We start from the raw sequence: 16,679 nt of genomic DNA on the forward strand, positions 1-16,679 counted from the left end.
GGCCGTCGCTCACGCTGCGTCTCTGAGCCCAGGCCCCCTGCCAGGGTGTACGTGGGCTGGCAGGCATGGGCCGCTGTAGCAGCCACACGTACTGCCGTGTCCGTTCTCGCCGTCAGGTAATCCGGGATCCCTGTGTCAGTGCATCTGCAACGGAGGCTGCATGCGAGCAGGCCCCGCGCTGGAGAGATCTCTGCCCTCTGCGGGGCTGCTGCACCTTCCCTGGACAGAGCCGGGGCACAGAGCCTGGCGCAGGCCCAGCCCGGGAGCGCCCACGCGGCGACACACCCATTACACGCCCCTCCCCGGCACTCGCCTGTCTCAGGCTCTGCACGTGGCCGGCAGAGCGCGGAGCTGGGGCCGAGAGCCCACGCTGGCACGGCAGCTGTGCCTCCGCTGAGCCCCCCGGGTGTGACGGCAGCTGCTGAGAGTGAGACCAGCTGACATGTTTGTGAAACGTCAAGGTGGTTTTTCTAATTGGTATTTATTGCTGGGGTTTTCCTAAAATAATAGCCTGGCACCACCATTTGTTTCTTGCAGCCTGACAGTCTCAGTGGCTGCTCCCCCGTGCGCCTGGTGCTTGCCCAGCTGCAAGTGGCATCAGGGAGCCAGGAACCAAAGGCTTTGTTGCATAGAGAAACATCGACTGTAATGACAAGACTCCTCCGGCTGCCAGATCGCGCGTGACCAGCGCTCAGAGGAGCTCCGCGACGCAGCGCCGGCCGGGCCCGGTGAGACACCTCGGGCGATGGCTCAGGAGGCAAATCATCTGCAACAGGAAAAGCAGCAGTAACCCAGCAACAGCCCTTGGGCCTTGCTGGGCAGAGGCCGCAAGACCCCCCACTGCCGGCACTGCAAGCTCCCCTGGCCCCAGGGAGCGTCCCTGCCTTCCCACCCTCCCAGAGGCTCAGCTTGCCGTCTCCTCCACCCCTCCAGCCCAAACTGGGCCTGAGGAAACCTGGGCTCCAGCTTTGCTGGTATCCCCTTGCTGCACCTATGCAGTGCTGGGCCAGGGCGAGCTGCAGGGGCTTACAGCCGCAGGATTCGGGGTCTGGAGAGGATGCTCTGGAGCTGCATTGCACAAGTCCAGCTTTGCAGCAACAGCAAACCAGAAGTGGGACAGGCGCCACTTGCTCAGCGCCTGGGGAGTGTAGAAGATGGCTCTGCGTGGAGCGAGGACAGCGGGAGGGGCTGAGCAACGCGCAGCTCACTGCCGGGAAAGGCACTCGCGTTTCATGCAGCCGGGGAAAGGGCGCCCAGCACTTAGATCCCAGCTGGAGCAGGAAGCCGGCTCTGCGCCGGGGCCTCTCCAGGGAGATTAGACAGCGCTGCAGCGCAGCAGCTCCGGGAGTCATTACTGCTGCCTGCCAGCCTGGGGTCTGGGAGCCATTTAGAGAATGGACGCATCTGCTTCCTTGTGCTCTCGAGGCTGCGGAGTCATTATACAAGGGGACAATGAATAACCATGCTGGACCCAGTGCCTTTGATGCCTGAGCGTGGGTTATTATGCGGGGAGGAGCCGCAGTGACTCAATGCCAGTAATCTCAGCTCTCGTGAAGAGTTTCAGGCAGAAGAACAGCCGCAGCGACAGGCTCGCTGGCACGCAGAGCACTCGTACCAGCACCTCCACGGGCCCGCTGACGCCCCGCTGCCACCTTTGCCAACCCTCCATTCACGGGGAACAAAAGGAGTCCAGCTGAGCGGTGGGTGGGCGGGCGGGAGAGGAGTCACAGGTGCGTCACTGCAGCTTCACCTGCTCCACAAAGCAGGACAGGGTGGGTTTCCTGGCACGGCCCCGATGGACGTTTGCTTTGGCGAGAACAGAGCAAGGCTGAGAATAGCTCTTGCAGCCCCACAGAGTGGCCTGGTACTGCATGGGTGCCAGGAAGCGCAGGGCCATGAACGGAGACTGCGCCTCACCTCTGCAAGCCCCCAGTGTTTTGGCGAGCATCGCTCCCTGGCTCACAGAATGCACGGCCCCTCACTAAAGAAGCCCAGGGCCACTGCTCTCATGGCCCACCCTGAGTCCTGAGCCCCTGACCTTTGCCTGTGGCATGGGCTGGAGCCAGCCCTCCCTCTGCTTGCCCGTGGCACCAGCCTTCCTGGACAGCCGCTTTGGCCAGTGACGGAGATGGCCCAAGTTCTCACCGAGTCAGAACGAAGAAGGCTGCTGGGCTCCGGAGCACGCCAGCGCCAGCCTCTCGCACAGATCAAGGGACACGATTTCCCTTGGAGGCGAAAAAGAAGTGGCTGCATTGCTCGCGGATGCGCTCTGGCAGCAGGCTGAGGAACATGCCACACTCTGATTATTTCAACACCAAGAGACAGGGCAGAGCCGCAGCGTCTGGAACATGCCTGTGGGTTTCTCTGCCCGCTGGGATGCAGGAGTTACGCAGCAGCAAGGGAGGCCGCCTTCCAGCCAGGCAGCTGCTGATCAGTATTGGGAGGAAATCAATTATCCGCATGCAGTAGGGATGAAATAGAAGCTACTTACCAGCCCCCACATGTGCTTTGACTAAGCCCCAGATAACGAGAGAGGCATAAAAAGCAGAGAGGCTTGGTTTGGCTTTGGTTTTTTGCAGAGAACACCACAGCCACAGAGCAAGGATTGAAGAGGTGAGAGGCTGAGTGAGCAAGAGCAGAGAAAACATCTTGGGGCACAAGTCCCACAACCCTTTGGGCTGCAGTCAGCAGTCGCCCCATCACGCCATCCCAGGAAAAGCTCAGCAGCTCTTGCGGGCAGGCAGCGGGGACAGCGCTCTATCGGCTCTCCGAAGGGCCGTCTGCAAGGTGGGCTGCGCGCCCAGCACGTACAACTGCAGCCCTGCAGACTAGACCAACGCTGCAAGGAACTGCCTGTATCCGAGAGCTGCACCCCCAGCCACTGCCCAGCGAGGGTCTCGACCGCAGCCCAGGCCACGCCGGGAAGACAGAGGAGGCAGAAACGATTCAGCTCCGCAGGGCACCGTCTCGCTTTCAGGATGGCGCCTTGGCCCAGATCTCGCTCAGACCGGGGCCTATGGTTATGCCTACAGCGTCCTCCACTCTTGTTGGCACGAGCTTCTGGACGTGAATAAGACGCTACTGTTGCTTTCTACAGAGAAACACACGTTTCACAGGGGCTACAAATAAAATAAGTTTATTGAGTTTCCGTGCGTGTAGCAGTGGCACATATAGAGAATTAAGACACAAGGTGTGGTGAGGAGTTACAGGTTTGTTCTTCACCGAGCAAAGGCTCCGTCTCACTGACAAAGATATATACAGATCTGGAGCGTCCGGGCCAGTTAGCTGCGGCGTCCAGCGGAGGCCGATGCATGGAAAGCTGAGCCCGAGGTGGACCTGAAGGTTTTGGTTGCTGGGCTCAGTTGCTTCCTGACCTGGCTGAACATGCTTGTGCAGAGGGGCTGGGGAGGGGCGGCTGCCTTTACGGGGTCTAAAGCAAAATTGTTTCATAACAGCAAAACGAACGACACGAACGGCTCGGCAACTTGGAGAACAGGAGTCCAGGGGACCGGGGCCAGAGAGCCCGAGACCTGCCCGAGAGGAGCAGCCGACTGCTGCTTTCAAGAACGCTGCGTACAGAGCTGCAGTCGCATCCTGGCTGGACCCGGGCTGGTGGGATTAGCAAAGCTTCAGCATTCAGGACTCGGCCTTTCCCCGGAAACGTTTTCTTGTCATTAAAGAGATGCTGAGACCTCACGGAAACAACGACGGGACGTTTGGGACACGCGCTGCACGACCTCCTCGCAGCTCAGAAGACCTCCGCACGCACCAGGGATCTGCAGACACACGGCTGGACTCGGACTGGTCACAACGGGCAAGAGCTGCTCACACGTCACATGCTGTCTCACCGAGGCTTTCGTTTCTGTGGGTCCACTGGGGTCAGAAGCCACAGCCGCAGCCTGCCCCGCTCCCCTCTCCTGGGCTGGGATGTTGCGGAGGCTGGCACGCGTCTGCTCCTCGTCCTGCCTCCACGCATGGTCCGGGCTGCTGACCTGCCACGGGAGCCCCCGCCCGTGTCTCACCCCACCCTCGTTCTCTGGTAGCAGATCCGTGGGGTGAACGCCACAGAGCGCATCGCCGCAGGAGACAGGAGGGACACAGACAAAGTTGACCACAACACAGTTTTTCTGCCTCTACTTATTCAGGAACAACTAGACTCAGAGCATCTCGCTGCTGCCATGGCCGCTCAGCAACAAGGTATTTCGACAACAACTTGGCTCGGTCCCGTTGGCTCGAGGGCGTCTGCACGTCACGGCGTGGGAGGTGCCTTTGGAGATGGACAGGAGCCTTGGCTGTCGAAGCTCGCCGCCCGCCCTTGCCACTGAGGGGAGAGAAAAGCCACATGTTATGCTACAGGAAGCAGAAGAGGGTAGTTAGTGTGTAATCATGCTACGTCCCCATCCTGCCTGTGGCTCCTCGCTGCCTGCGAGCGACAAGCTAACTTACGGCGGACTTTCAGGCGCCCCCATTGCTCAGCCGTTAGCACAGGCCTGGCGGCCTCATAAGCCAGGCCCCGGTCACCAGGACTGTGGCCACTGGGAAGACCTTGACCACGCGCCTTGGCTGGAGCAGGTTTGCCCTGAGCAAGTCCTCCTGCCGTTTCCCATTTTAGCGCACACGCTTAATTAAGTCCTTCCAGTAACAATGAGGTAACGCAGCTCCCTGTGCTAGAGCCATTTCTCAGGCTTCTGAGAGGGGAGCAGCCAGGGAAGGGCCGTGGTTGCTGCCAGGGTGTTCGGTGAACCTGGTCCCGCACCTGACTGCGAATCACGCATCAAGCTAGTTCCCAGCATCCTCGCGAGCCGGCGCCCGGCTGGACCGCGCCGTGCTGCGAGTGGTGTACGGCTTGCAGGGGATGCCTCCGGCCGGCGCCCGTGCTGGGTCAGCCTGCGCCGGCCGAGCACACAGCACACGCAGGGTACTTGAAGGCCAGCTCTATGCTGGCGGCCGCAGCCTGGCCTGCATTGCTTGCCTGTGCAAATTTTGGTCAGGGCCTGGGCCAAGCCAGGGCTGTAGTTTACTCTTTTCCCCCAGGCAAAACAGACATCCCAAGCAACCCCCTCTGCAACTCTGGATTTAGCAGGTGCTAGCTTCATCACGGGTAGCAGCCGTTCTTGTGTTCGGGGATCGGGAGAGCCTCTCAGAACAAGGCTCTGAGGTTAGAAATACCTACCTCCATGGCCAGTGTGCTCCTACAAACAAAGGTGCCCAAGAAACACCACACAGGTGAGCTTTGAGCAGTAGGGCTGAGAGGGCCTGAATCACTGCACAAACGTACGCACGGCGGTGTTCATGATGTGCTCACTGCATTCAGCACTAATCATCACACGATTCCTCCTTGACGGTGATGAAAGCTCCGGAGAGACCAGCGTGTGACCCGTGTGTCTGGAGAAACCTGAAGACATGTTCCTGTCACTAATTACAGCAGAGCCGCTCCTTCTGCAGTCACCAGCCTGGAAAGTGGCAGTTCCCAGATGTCAGATGCAGCCCAAAGCCCCAGGAGCCTGATTTTCATATCGTTAAGGGGGGAGGGCTATTGCCATTGCAGGGCTGAGCCTGTCCCAGGGAAGTAGTGCTTTGGGGTCTTCCCCGTTTCACCCAGCGAATGCCCTCGTGGCAAACACTACAGGAGCTCCATGGCCTTGGAGACGTCTCGCCAGGGCAGCGACACTGCCAGGTGCAGCTTTCTCCTTTCATGTGCGAGAGCAGAAGCTCCGTTTTCCACGGTTCCCTTGACTGCTTACATGGATACCCTGTAATTTTTGTCTCTTGCCTTGCAAACATGCCACATGCATCTCTTGGCTGACTCGCGTGGAGACAGCAGAGCCGAGAGATCAGTGCTGGGAGCACACAGTAGCGACTGTGCACCAGGGCTGGAGCCGTTCTTGCGGCAGAGACTTACCTGGGTGCCGCTCGCTGGTGACGCAGGAGAAGGGTTCAGTGCAATTGCTGGAGCCCATCAGGAAGTGACCACTGTCTTCAGCCATGATGAGAAGAGGGTCATAAGGGCAGCGACCAAGATGCAGGGAGAGCCGAGTCCTGGCTCGTGCAGCCTCCGGCCTGGCTCAGTGCTCTGCTCGCTGCTGGGACATCAGAGGGGGGTGGGAAAGGCTGGGGGACCTGGCTTCCCTTGGGGAATGCTCCCAGAACAAGAGCCGAGAGGCAGCCCTGCCCATGGGGAGTTGCACGGCCGTGTCACGGGCGCTGCCTGGGAGCAGACATCTGCACCCGGCGCTGCCAAAGGGATGGCCAAGGCGTTGCTGCCAGAGGGGAGCTCTTCCTCACCGAAACATCTCTTTCAGGTCCTTCGTTCCAGGTCTGTCATTTTATTCCAAGTCCAAAGAGTGACACGTGCATCTAGACAGACTGTCCAAAGGACCGAAGCCAGGGCCTGTTTGAGTCTGGATTAGCAGCAGAGGAATTGGAGGGGGTGGAAAAAAAGCAACCTCTTCTCTTTGCCCAGCCGGGGTCTTGATTGGGAGATGAGAGGGCCGCAAGCTTGTTGTGTGGGGAAGACCATAAGGAAGCCAGGGGCACGAAAGCCCAGCTGCCTCTCGCAGGCAGATGCTCCAAGCTCTCTGGTTTGCAGCTCGTTCTTCTTTCAGAGCTTTTGCCCCAGTTTCCGTGCCAGATCCAGCTGTGCACTGGGAAAGGCACCGACTGACCGGCCGAAGGGCTGTCCCCTGGCGACGGGCAGAAGAGGAGTCTCCTGGGTCGGGCTGGCTGTTGTGGGTACTCGAGGCAGCACAAGCTCCCTGGCAGCCCGGGGGCAGTGGCCACTGGCCTGCCCATGCCAGGACCCCACGCCTGGTGCTGTCACAGCCCTGCCGAGGCCGGTGGCAGGCAGCAGGCCCTGCTCCATGCACCGTGCTGGCTCTCCCGCGCGCCCATCACCGCTCTGGGGGCCAGGCAGTGCTCCGACTCACGGCTGCCCTGTGACTGCGTGGTTACGGTGGCTGGTTGATCACCTCCTGTGCTGGAAGGCTCTGGGAACGGGTTACCTGCCAATTACAGGACAAGACCTGTAGCTGGCTACCCACACAGCTGCCTATTAATGACGGAGGTGCCTGAAGACGGCAGCGGGGGCTGCCCCAGACGTGCAGGAGCAGGGGGAGGCACAAGGCTGGAGCCGCCAGCCTTGCAACTCATCACCTGAAGGCAGAGGAGCTCTAGGGCTTCGCCTCCCCGTTACGCGGTGACAGCCCAAGGACCCTCTCTGCGGGGGTGCCCGCGTGACTCCGAGCTGCCTGTGGGTGCTGGGGCACGTCCCAGAGCCTCCCGGACCTCGGCTGCCCCGTATGCGACACATGGCTACACATACGAGATGCAGAGAGGGAGATGCAGTTGGGCACAGCAGACAAATAGCACTTCCCCGGTCATGGCTGCCTGGGACGCTGGGCTGCTTTCTGTTTGCTGCCGAGACGTGTCCGTGCGCTCCAGGACTGTGGAGCAGGGCCAGGGCCGCTGTCGGCCGGCAGCACGCGCCGGGCTACGGCTGGGAGGCGGAAGCGAGGGTGCAGGGCTTTTCAGCTGGGCTCCTGTTTTGAACAAGCTGAAACGATGCATCTGATTTCCCCCGGGAGCCAGGGTCTCAGTGCACCAGCCGGGGACAGAGCCAGCCTGAGGCAGGGCAGGAAGCGGCTCTTCCTTCCAGTCGGACGTGACAGCTGCACTCAGCTGCTGTGGAGCCGTCTCCGACCTCCCGGTCACTGCATGTCGCACATCCCCCGAGCTGGAGCAGCCCCGGGCCCCTGCCGCAGCGACACTGTGGCCTGACAGCGCGGGTCTGGGTCCGAGAGGCCGAGCGGCACGTGACTGGTTTGGGCCGAGCGGTGCACGCAGGGGTGCAGCTCAGCGCCCAGAGGCACCGTGATCGGGCACAGTCTCCAGATCAGTGAAGACAGCGGGCCTGATCCGGGTCTGATTTACACCTGATTTACGTTGCTGACTTCAGGGAAGCCACTCTCGATTTCCACCGGGGTAAAGTGAGATCAGGACAGGCCTAGAAGAGGTCAGCTCCTGCAAGTCAGCATAGGTCCACTGCCGTCACCGGGATGGTGTTAGTGTCCACGGCCCAGCCGAGATCTCACCCGGCAGGTCTCAGACTGGTTTGCAGAAGCTGGGAGGATCCGCGCTGGGCTCTTCTGAAGACGCGCGTCAAACCCAGCCCCTGTACGCGCAGCGACTGTATCGGGGCAGGACAGATGCTGCAGCCCGGATGGTCGTGGAAGGCTCTGACGAGTGGTGGCGAATTCCTGTTGCTTGGACAAGGGGATTCATCACTTGTGTTCCCTTCCTGCAGCAGGCGCCCGCGAAAACAGACAGCACTCGGGGAAGGCCTGGCAGAAACAGCTGAGACGCAGGCCAGCTGCTCCAGACTCGCAGCTGCCGCCTCGTGCAGAAGCAGCCCCTGCACAGTTGAGGCAGCCCCAGTGCTGGACCAAGTGCGTTTTGGACCCTGTGAATGACCGGCAGACACCGCATAAGCTCAGGGAGGCAGCTGGCATGGAGCCGACCCGGTTTCCAAGGAACAGAGGATCTGAGAGCGCTGCTGTGGCCCGTGGGGTCCAGCACCAGCCTCTAGCAGGCAGAGTACGTGACATGGCAGAGGGGAACGCCCTGCTCCTTCGACCGCGCTGGATGGAGAACAGCCCCGGCCAGCGTGAGAGATACTGCTGCCATCCCCACGTGAGCCGGCGCGGCTCCGGACGCGAGCCTCGCCTACCGCTTCTGAAGCGCTGCTGACGTGCATGGAAAGAGCGAGAAGAGCACGTCTCTGCCCCCAGGAGCTTCCATTAGACAAGGAGCAAAGCAGAGCGCGAGGAAAGGTGAGGAAATGGAGCCAGGGGAAGGAGAGCGGCACTTGGCCGCGAAGGTGCCTGGCTCTTTCCAGCCTGCTCCCCGTGGCCGGCTCCCCTCAGACAGTCTTCACCTCCCCAGGGCCTCAGAGCAGCTTCACTCGCTCTATTTATTCCTTTTCAAAGGCTCAAAGATGAGTCAACAGAAAAGTTTTTCAGGGGAAAAGAAATGAATCCTTGAAGCACATGGTGTCCCTGGGCAATCTATTTTGGGAGCACAAGAGCGTTCCCCCTCCCGACTGCCCTCACACTCAGGGTAAAAAGAAGAAACCCGCGATACCAATCTGATCTGTGCGTCCCTGCTCCCCGGTCCGAGGAGCTATTTCAAGCCAGAGCCGAGACGCTTGTTCTCTAGGGTTCACCTCGGGTGAAAAGCTCCCTCGGGCCCTGCTAGAGTTTTCCACAGCACGGAGAGGCTTTTAGAGAGCCGCGGGCCAGCTCGGTCACGCATGGCGCTCGCATTCGCAGGGAGAAAACCGGCTTCACACACCTCTTTGAAGGATTTCTTCACCTCCACCAACGGGTGCCAGTGCGCAATCGGCTTCCGCGGGTAAGCCAGCATCTCGTTCCAGTGGTCTCTGCCCAGGCCCTCGGCATTGATCCCCACGCGGCAGACTCCAATGATCTCGTTATGGCCCACGCTAGAAACAGGGAAAGAGGAACGTTACCTTGTCTCTGAGCTGGGCTGTCAGGCCCCGGGGGGCCCGCCTGTAAGTCAGCTTCTGGCTGGGGGTCAAGGCAATGCTCTTCCTGTTGCTTCCTGCGTTTGGGCAGCTGCCAGCACAACGGGGCCTGGCAAGCCCCCCGAAGTACCCCCCACAAAACCCCAAACCAATGTTGACAATAACGTTAGCAAAACTCGAGCCTCTGGGGATCTTGTATGAGGTCTAATCTACAGCCTGGATGCAAACCCTTCCCAGAGCCTGAGGAAGGTGCTGGGGCCCCGGAGGGTGCAGTGAGACGCTGCACCAGGAGGACTCGGTGACGACCGGGTCCCCCGTGCTCCACCTGCCGCGTGCGGGAGGGGAAGCGGTTCGCGGGCTGACAGGGATGATGGATGGCCTGGCACGCACTCCAGCAAGCTCCCCAGCGAAGGGGTGCAAGCTAGTCCCTCAAGGAGAAAATGCCTGACAGCTAGGGATCAGGCCTATTGTACTCATGCTTCCAGCAGAATAATTACCCGCAGCATTAAATGTACACGACACTTTGCAATGCATCGTTATGGGCTCACACCGACACAATCCAGTTGTGTGATCCTGGCAGCCAGGCCCAGGAGCTTAGCAGCTGAGCAGGGAAACCAGTGCCAAACAGGCTGTCCGCTCCCCCCGTCTCCAGACGCCATCACATACCGATCGTAATCCATGACGGAGATCAGCAGGCTGACTTGATCCATGTTCTCCGGGGGGATATCAAAGATTATCGCCTCGTTGTAGGTGGGGTTCAGCGTGTTCTTCTTGATGGTGGTTTTCTTCTTTTTCAGCCTTCGCCCATCGCAGAGCAGGGACACCTTGACGTATGGATCTGGAGAGGAGAAGAGGCAAACTCCTGGTGTTCAAGGGATAGCGTGGGGCTACGTGGGGCCTAAGGCATAACATCACCTTGGGATGGGGGGTAGGAGACCTTTGTCTGTGGCCAATGCGCTCAGCCATGGTCCCTTTTCTCCTGCCCTGCAAACCTCCCAGTTCTGGCCCAGAAGTACCTGCTGAGGGCTTCGCGACATGGGTTAGCCGCAGGGGAAGACAAGACATGTACACCTTGTGTAGATGTACACCCTGCTGAGGTCATTTGACCCCCATACTCTTTCTGGCCAAGGCAGGGGGTCAGACTCGATGATCTGCTCAGGTCCCTTCTGACCCTAGAAACTATGAAACATGCAGCTAGCTTTTCGGCTGTGATGTGGACTTCATTTCAACCCAGATGTTTCAGTGGTGGGGGGTTAAGGCTAGGGCCCCCACTGGCACCTTGCTGGCTGCTGCAGCGATGCTCTCACACCCCTGCCCAGGCAGAGGAGAGGCCCAAGGGGAAGGGACAGCCCAGGCCTCGGGACCTGAGCCTGGGACCTTTGGCACCAAAGCAAAGGCTCCCACTGCAGGAGCTCAAGGAGCTGGAACCGAAGGAGCTGCTCCATTAGCTGCAGAAGCAGTAGGCTGGTGCCCTGCGGGGAAACGGCAGTTACAGGGGACACGGGACTTGCATTGCCGTGTGTCACATATATCCCGCCAACAGCCGATCTGCTCTGCCATGCCAAGACAGCTCCATCACTCCAGGAGAGCTGCCATGCTCCGGAGACAAGCTCCGGCTGCTCCCAACCCTGCCCCCATTAGGGATCCTGCTCATGCTGCCTGGACAAAGGGTTCCCGTCTCTGCAGGCAGGTGTCATGCACCTCCCTCTGCAGAGCCAAAGCAGAGAGAACTTGCTGCCAAAGAAGTCGTACGTGGAGCACATTTCACCCCCATCCCTCTGCCTGCAACTCAGCCCCGACCCTGTTTGCCCTTTGGCATTTGTACAGTTCCTAGCACGGCGGGGCACTGGTCTCCCCAGGGCTGCTGGCACCACTGCAGCATCCAGATGGAAGGGGAAGGAGAAGCTGTGTTCAAGGCTGTACCATGAGTTATTGCCTCCCAGGGGTGCCCTCCAGTTCTGCTAAGGAAACGGATATACAGGAGCTCATAAAATTGCTCCGTATTGAGTCCCTGGTGCTGGCAGAACATATGGTGGGGGGGGGGAATCAGGCCCGTGGCCGCCTCTGAAGGAAAGTCAGCGGCATCAGTCAGCTCTCCCAGGTGAGGCTGCGGGCTCCGGCATGTGGGGAGGCTCAATCCCATCAACAGCCAGTCGGGAAGAGGCTAATGGACACTGGGAGAAGTCTGGCTCTCATTTGAACGCACAAAAGCATCTAGTGTACAGCAACCCTGCGCATTCTCTGAAGCAAAACTGCACCTTTTTCAATATTTGATGAACAGACTGAAATATAACACAGCAACCTTGGCAATCAGAGCACGGCGCAGAACGCCATTTGCAGGCATCTTTCTCTGCCTTTGTGGAGCCAAGGGGTACAGGGAGTACACGAGAGGAGGCACACCCCACACAGCCTGTTTAGACACAGCAAAATGCTTCACCAATAATGCCCTACTGCTCTCGGCCTTCTGAGCCCTAGCAAAGCTTCCATTACTTGCAGACAGCCTTACTGCCTAGGTGCAATGCCCATGACCTGTCGTGAGTCGCACAGGGTCCCTTTGGGGGTTTAAAAGCACTTGTTCTTGATGCCAGTGGCAAGGGGCGGCACAGGAACAGGCTCCCCGCCCTGCTGTCCAGGGCCTGACTCCGACTCCAGCGGAGGGAGCGCTGCGGATGGCTGGGGAAATGTCAGCGCCTTCGGAGGCTGCACTGAGCAGATTACTGCAGAGCTACGGAGCTGCCCTCCCTCCGCAACCTCAGCTCTCAGATGTTTCAAACTGCATCGAGGTGTAACGGAGCAGGAACGTCGTCTGCCCGGGGATTGTGTCGTGAACTGCTGCTGAGCGTTACACGGGCCGCCACAAGACCCAGAGACTTCCAGGCCAGACCGCTTTTCACATTCGTCTAGTTGTGCCGGTCCCCTCCCAGGCTCCCTGGCACTGCAAGCACGCGCCCCCTTAGCACCCCTGCTCCCGGGGCCGTGGTGGCAGCAAGGGGAATCGCCGCTCTCGTGGGCACTCCAGGGCCCCGGCTCAGCTTTAGGGCAAGGGGCAGGGCTGTGGCTGGGAATGGCTAGCAGAGAGTTCATGTTATTCATACAGTTGTGCCGGTGCCTTTGATGTGCTTACACAAACGTGTGCCTTTGCCAAGCCACTTCAGTGCTGACAGCGAGCCAGCGTGGGCAGCAAGCTGCAGAGCAGGCGTGGGGAGGCAGCTCACCCCGAGAGAAGCCACAACCTACCTGAGAAGCCAGTAATGTCCATAGCTTTAAGATTCCTGCACTTGATGACCGTTAAAGTGAGGCGGCCTGCAGTCGGCAGGTAACACAGGGAAAACATGATCTCGCCCAGGTCCACGCTTTCCTTGAACAAAACAGAGAGGACAGAGCATCAGGAGTACGCGAGAGCTGGCCAAACCGCCACCTACACCTCACCTGCCAACTAACAGGCGTCCTGAGCACCTGCGCTCTGCCCGGCGCCCCCGACCTAGCCCCTGGGACCGGCACCGACTGCTGCTCCTCTGTGCCGACAGGTCCCACCGAAGCTGGGCTCTTGTCCATGCACATGGCAAGAGCCCGCAGCTTCCCCGGTCTCAGCCTCAGCAGACGAGAGACCCCGGTGGGGAGTGCAGCGCGGGGCCTTGCCCTCAGCCGCCCGTGACAGCTTCGAACGGGCACCTGGGGAGCGCCGAGCACCGCAGCCAGGCTGCAGCGCAGCGCCGCTCCGGTTCTGCCTCTCACCGGTGCCACGGATACTCAGCTTGTAAACGAAGCAGGGCTGGGCTGGTTAGACACCTGGTGCTCAGGGCGCTCGCTGGCGAATTCATCGCTCTCTGTGGTGTTGTTTGCAAACCTGCTGCCAGCGACGAGTGTGTCAGCTGCAGCGCGGCTGGGCTGCACCGTGAGCAGGCTGTGCTTGTCACCTCGCATAAAGGACCGTGCTCTCCGAGCCGATCTGCTCTGAGCGCTGCGCTCAGCCAGGTTATCGGCTGCACGCCGCGACCAGGGCATCGCACCTCCTCCTGACAAGCGCTGCTCAGGTGTTACTGAGGTGAGCAGATTAAAGACTCTGCCCATTATACGGCCTTGGGGGGGCCTTCCCGGCGGGGAGTCTGTTCCTTCTAATCAAGCTGCATCGTGACATTAGTGTCCCTCATTCTCCACCCAACGCCAGAGCCCAGAAGCTCGGCGCGGCTAGTAGGAAGCGCCGTCTTTGCAGATGCCCGTGCTCAGCAGCGCTGCCGGCCGGCATCGTCGCCCCAGCACGAGCCTGCCAGAGCTGCTTTCGCTCAGCGCCCTTCGTGCCCTCCTCCCCGCAAGGCCGGAAGAGACTCTCGCAGGTGGTGGAGGGACTCACGACGCTGCAAGTGAACAGGGTGACGGGCTATTTCGAACCGAACCCCAGGCACGCAGCGTGCGGGAGCCCAGGCTTTGTCAGAGGTAGGTTACACAGCTCCAGCCACACAACGGAGAGGGCTAATAAAGAGTGAACTGAGCAAACACATCCCGATGGGCCATGTCTCAAAGCATTTCATGCTTCCCCACACCGCCCTGTCCAGCCGCGGAGCGCCTTGCGAGGCAACGCCGCCGGCCTGGCCTGTCCCTCAGCGCCTCCCAACATCAGCTCTGCAGTGGGCACCACATCCTCCCCGGGCTTTCCCCCCCATCGGGGAGGGTTTGTGTGCTTGGCGAGCCGTCGCCCTGGCAGCTAAGGACAGCTCGCCTGCTCTGATCTGCTTATTTGTGATGGAGAGCTGTTTACAGCAATATCCATGCTTTTTTAATGCAGACGACTAAGTCTTGAGCTTCAGCCTAATGCTTTAGACTTGACTTTTTAAGAACTGTGTGTCTGGAGCTTCCAGATTGTAATTAGCTTTTAAAAGGCTTTTGCTTCTTAATAACGGTGATGGGGGCAGCTGGCTTCGGGATAATGTCAGAAAGCAGCTCACTGTCTTGGCTCCTTTCAAGAGAAGCACTGACTCGCCGGCAGAGTTGAAAAACGAGCTCAGCTCTCTTGGAAACTGCTACAAGAGACTGGCAGGGCTGTGACATATCCCCCTCCCGCAGCTGCCCTGCTAAGGGACAAGAGCCTACTACTGCAGCTAGCCATTGGAGTCACGCCTGCCACTGAAATGGTCTTCGCAGCAGTGCTGAAGGTGCTGGATCCAGCCCCACTGCCAGGATCATCATACAAGCAGCGTTTTGGGGACAGAACAACTGAAAGGCAGCGATCACATTATCTGGGCTGCAAGAAAGAATTAGAGATATTCCTGGTTGCACCAGGCCCTGCTCTGTCTGCAGCAGCGTGTGAAACTGGGGCTGTTAAATGACTCATGTTATTGCTGGGGTAGATGGTTTCATGAGTCAGTAGAGCCAGAGCGATAACAGACCCGGGAGCGCTGTTGGCCGCGGCCCTGCGTGCTCTGCTGCCAGCGTGCGCCAGTCATTAGCAGCGCCAGGTTTGCTGCCGGGGGCCAGCTCCGCGCAGGAGCTATGGGCACGCAGCGAGGCAGCTGGCTGCAAGCGCAGCCCCTGGGCTCTGTTTGCCAGGAGCACGAACTCGCCTATTTCCAGCACCACTGACACGAGCCTTTGTTGTCGTCTCCCGAGAGAAGAACTGAGCGGGCAGAGACGAGAGCCAGAGACACCCGAGGCAGGGAGCAAGGGGCAGAGGGCTGCGCGGTCTGGTCTGAAACACAAACGCGTCCGTCAGTCACCAACCGGCCGCGCGCGGCAGCTCCGGCTGGGATTCGGAGCCGCGCCGTTTTAAATCCAGGCAGTTTAACGTGACGGGTAGAGGAGGGGACGAGACACTCAGGCCTCTGGGTGCTATTCTTACCCACAGGCCATCGGATTTGCTGTGAATCTGTTTCCCCATCAACGTGCTGGGGAGGGCAACACTGACCCGCCTCGCAGGGACGGGGTGATGGCTCGCAAGCTGCTGCCCCGGGGCAAGCCATGGCACAGGGGTAGTCACCACGCTGCCTTTCTGGGGCCACAACCGAGCACTAACAAAGTGCACGGCCTGAAATATCCCCCTGGCCACTGACCCCACCACTGGCACAGGCAGCCCTGCCAGTGCCGCTCCCAGACCCCGGCGGGGTGCCTGTCCTTCCTCACACGGACGCCCCTGTCCTGAGGCTCTCCCGTTTAGACTGAGAAGCCCGGATGAGATGAGATGGGATGGGAGATCAGTTGTGACCAGGCTGAACTCTGTTGTGGCCCTTGCTCTCTGGTGGTACTCGCACCCCGGTCTCCTGGGTTGGCTTCGCAGCTCGGGGACTTGCTAAGAGGGGTGCGGCGTCTTCACGAGGCCCGGGACGCCCATCTCCCGCCGGCAGCATAGTGGCAGGAACAACCCTGCCCCGCGGACAGCGCGCATCCTTTCCCCTCTGCAGAGTCAGAGCAACTGGGGTCTCGGGCCTGCCCCGCCCCACACTCCTCCCCACTGCCGAAACCCACCTGGCCCGGGCACGCGGGCGGCCCTCAGGGGTCGCGTTATGGGGGAGCCCGGGGGGGGCTGAGCCCTCCCCCCGTACCAGATGAGACCACTACTGTAGGATGTGAAAATCGTAACCTGGGTGGGAGGGGTCTTCGATTGGATTGCTCCGTCACTTGGGCAGACTCGTTGCTCAATGAAATCAAAGATCGGGGTCGTCTTGAGCCCCTCAGGAGTCGAAGTGTTATTCGAACCCTGTGGCCCCTCGCTGCGGAGCCCGCGCCTTCGCGCTGGTGGAGGTCTCGTCCTGAGAAAGCTGCGCCTCTGGAAGCATTACGCCAGCCGGCTCCTCCCTTCCGGGGCATCTTCTACGCACCCAGCTCCCCGCGTCGTCTGGATCTCGACTGCAAGGAGAGGGGATTGCCGCGCGTGGCTCCCAGGAGCCCGCAAGCTCTCTGCCGCCGTCACGTGCAAGGAGCTGCTGGGAAGATCTCCACCGCACACGTTCACCGGGCAGCAAACCCCAGCGGCAGCCGTTCCCTCCACTGCATCCATCCCACTTGCTAGAAGCAAAGTGCAAAGGAAAGGGACTCAGTCCTGGGCAAGTGAGATGCAGGGAGATGGACCTACACGCACAGACCTTTCACATTGCTGACAAGGCCGGCACTGTCGTCTACCGGAGACAAACTGAACGTGTCAGATTGA

The 16,679-nt window shown here is 60.1% G+C and overlaps 1 protein-coding gene across 1 annotated transcript in view; it reads right to left on the reverse strand.

Moving 5' to 3' along the window:
* Nucleotides 1–3,120: 3,120 nt before the first annotated feature.
* SYT6 (synaptotagmin 6) overlaps nucleotides 3,121–16,679 on the reverse strand; it is a gene marked incomplete at its 5' end in the record, with an annotated part of 34,184 nt that continues 20,625 nt past the window's right edge. The window contains 4 exons of the mRNA XM_019513756.1: nucleotides 3,121–4,321; nucleotides 9,349–9,499; nucleotides 10,208–10,379; nucleotides 12,779–12,899. Coding sequence (XP_019369301.1) covers nucleotides 4,250–4,321; nucleotides 9,349–9,499; nucleotides 10,208–10,379; nucleotides 12,779–12,899 — 516 coding nt within the window. The remainder of the gene's footprint in view (nucleotides 4,322–9,348; nucleotides 9,500–10,207; nucleotides 10,380–12,778; nucleotides 12,900–16,679) is intronic.

Source organism: Gavialis gangeticus, unplaced genomic scaffold, assembly GCF_001723915.1.
Source record: "Gavialis gangeticus isolate Ggan-Ray unplaced genomic scaffold, GavGan_comp1, whole genome shotgun sequence".
NCBI classification, from domain to species: Eukaryota; Metazoa; Chordata; order Crocodylia; family Gavialidae; genus Gavialis; species Gavialis gangeticus.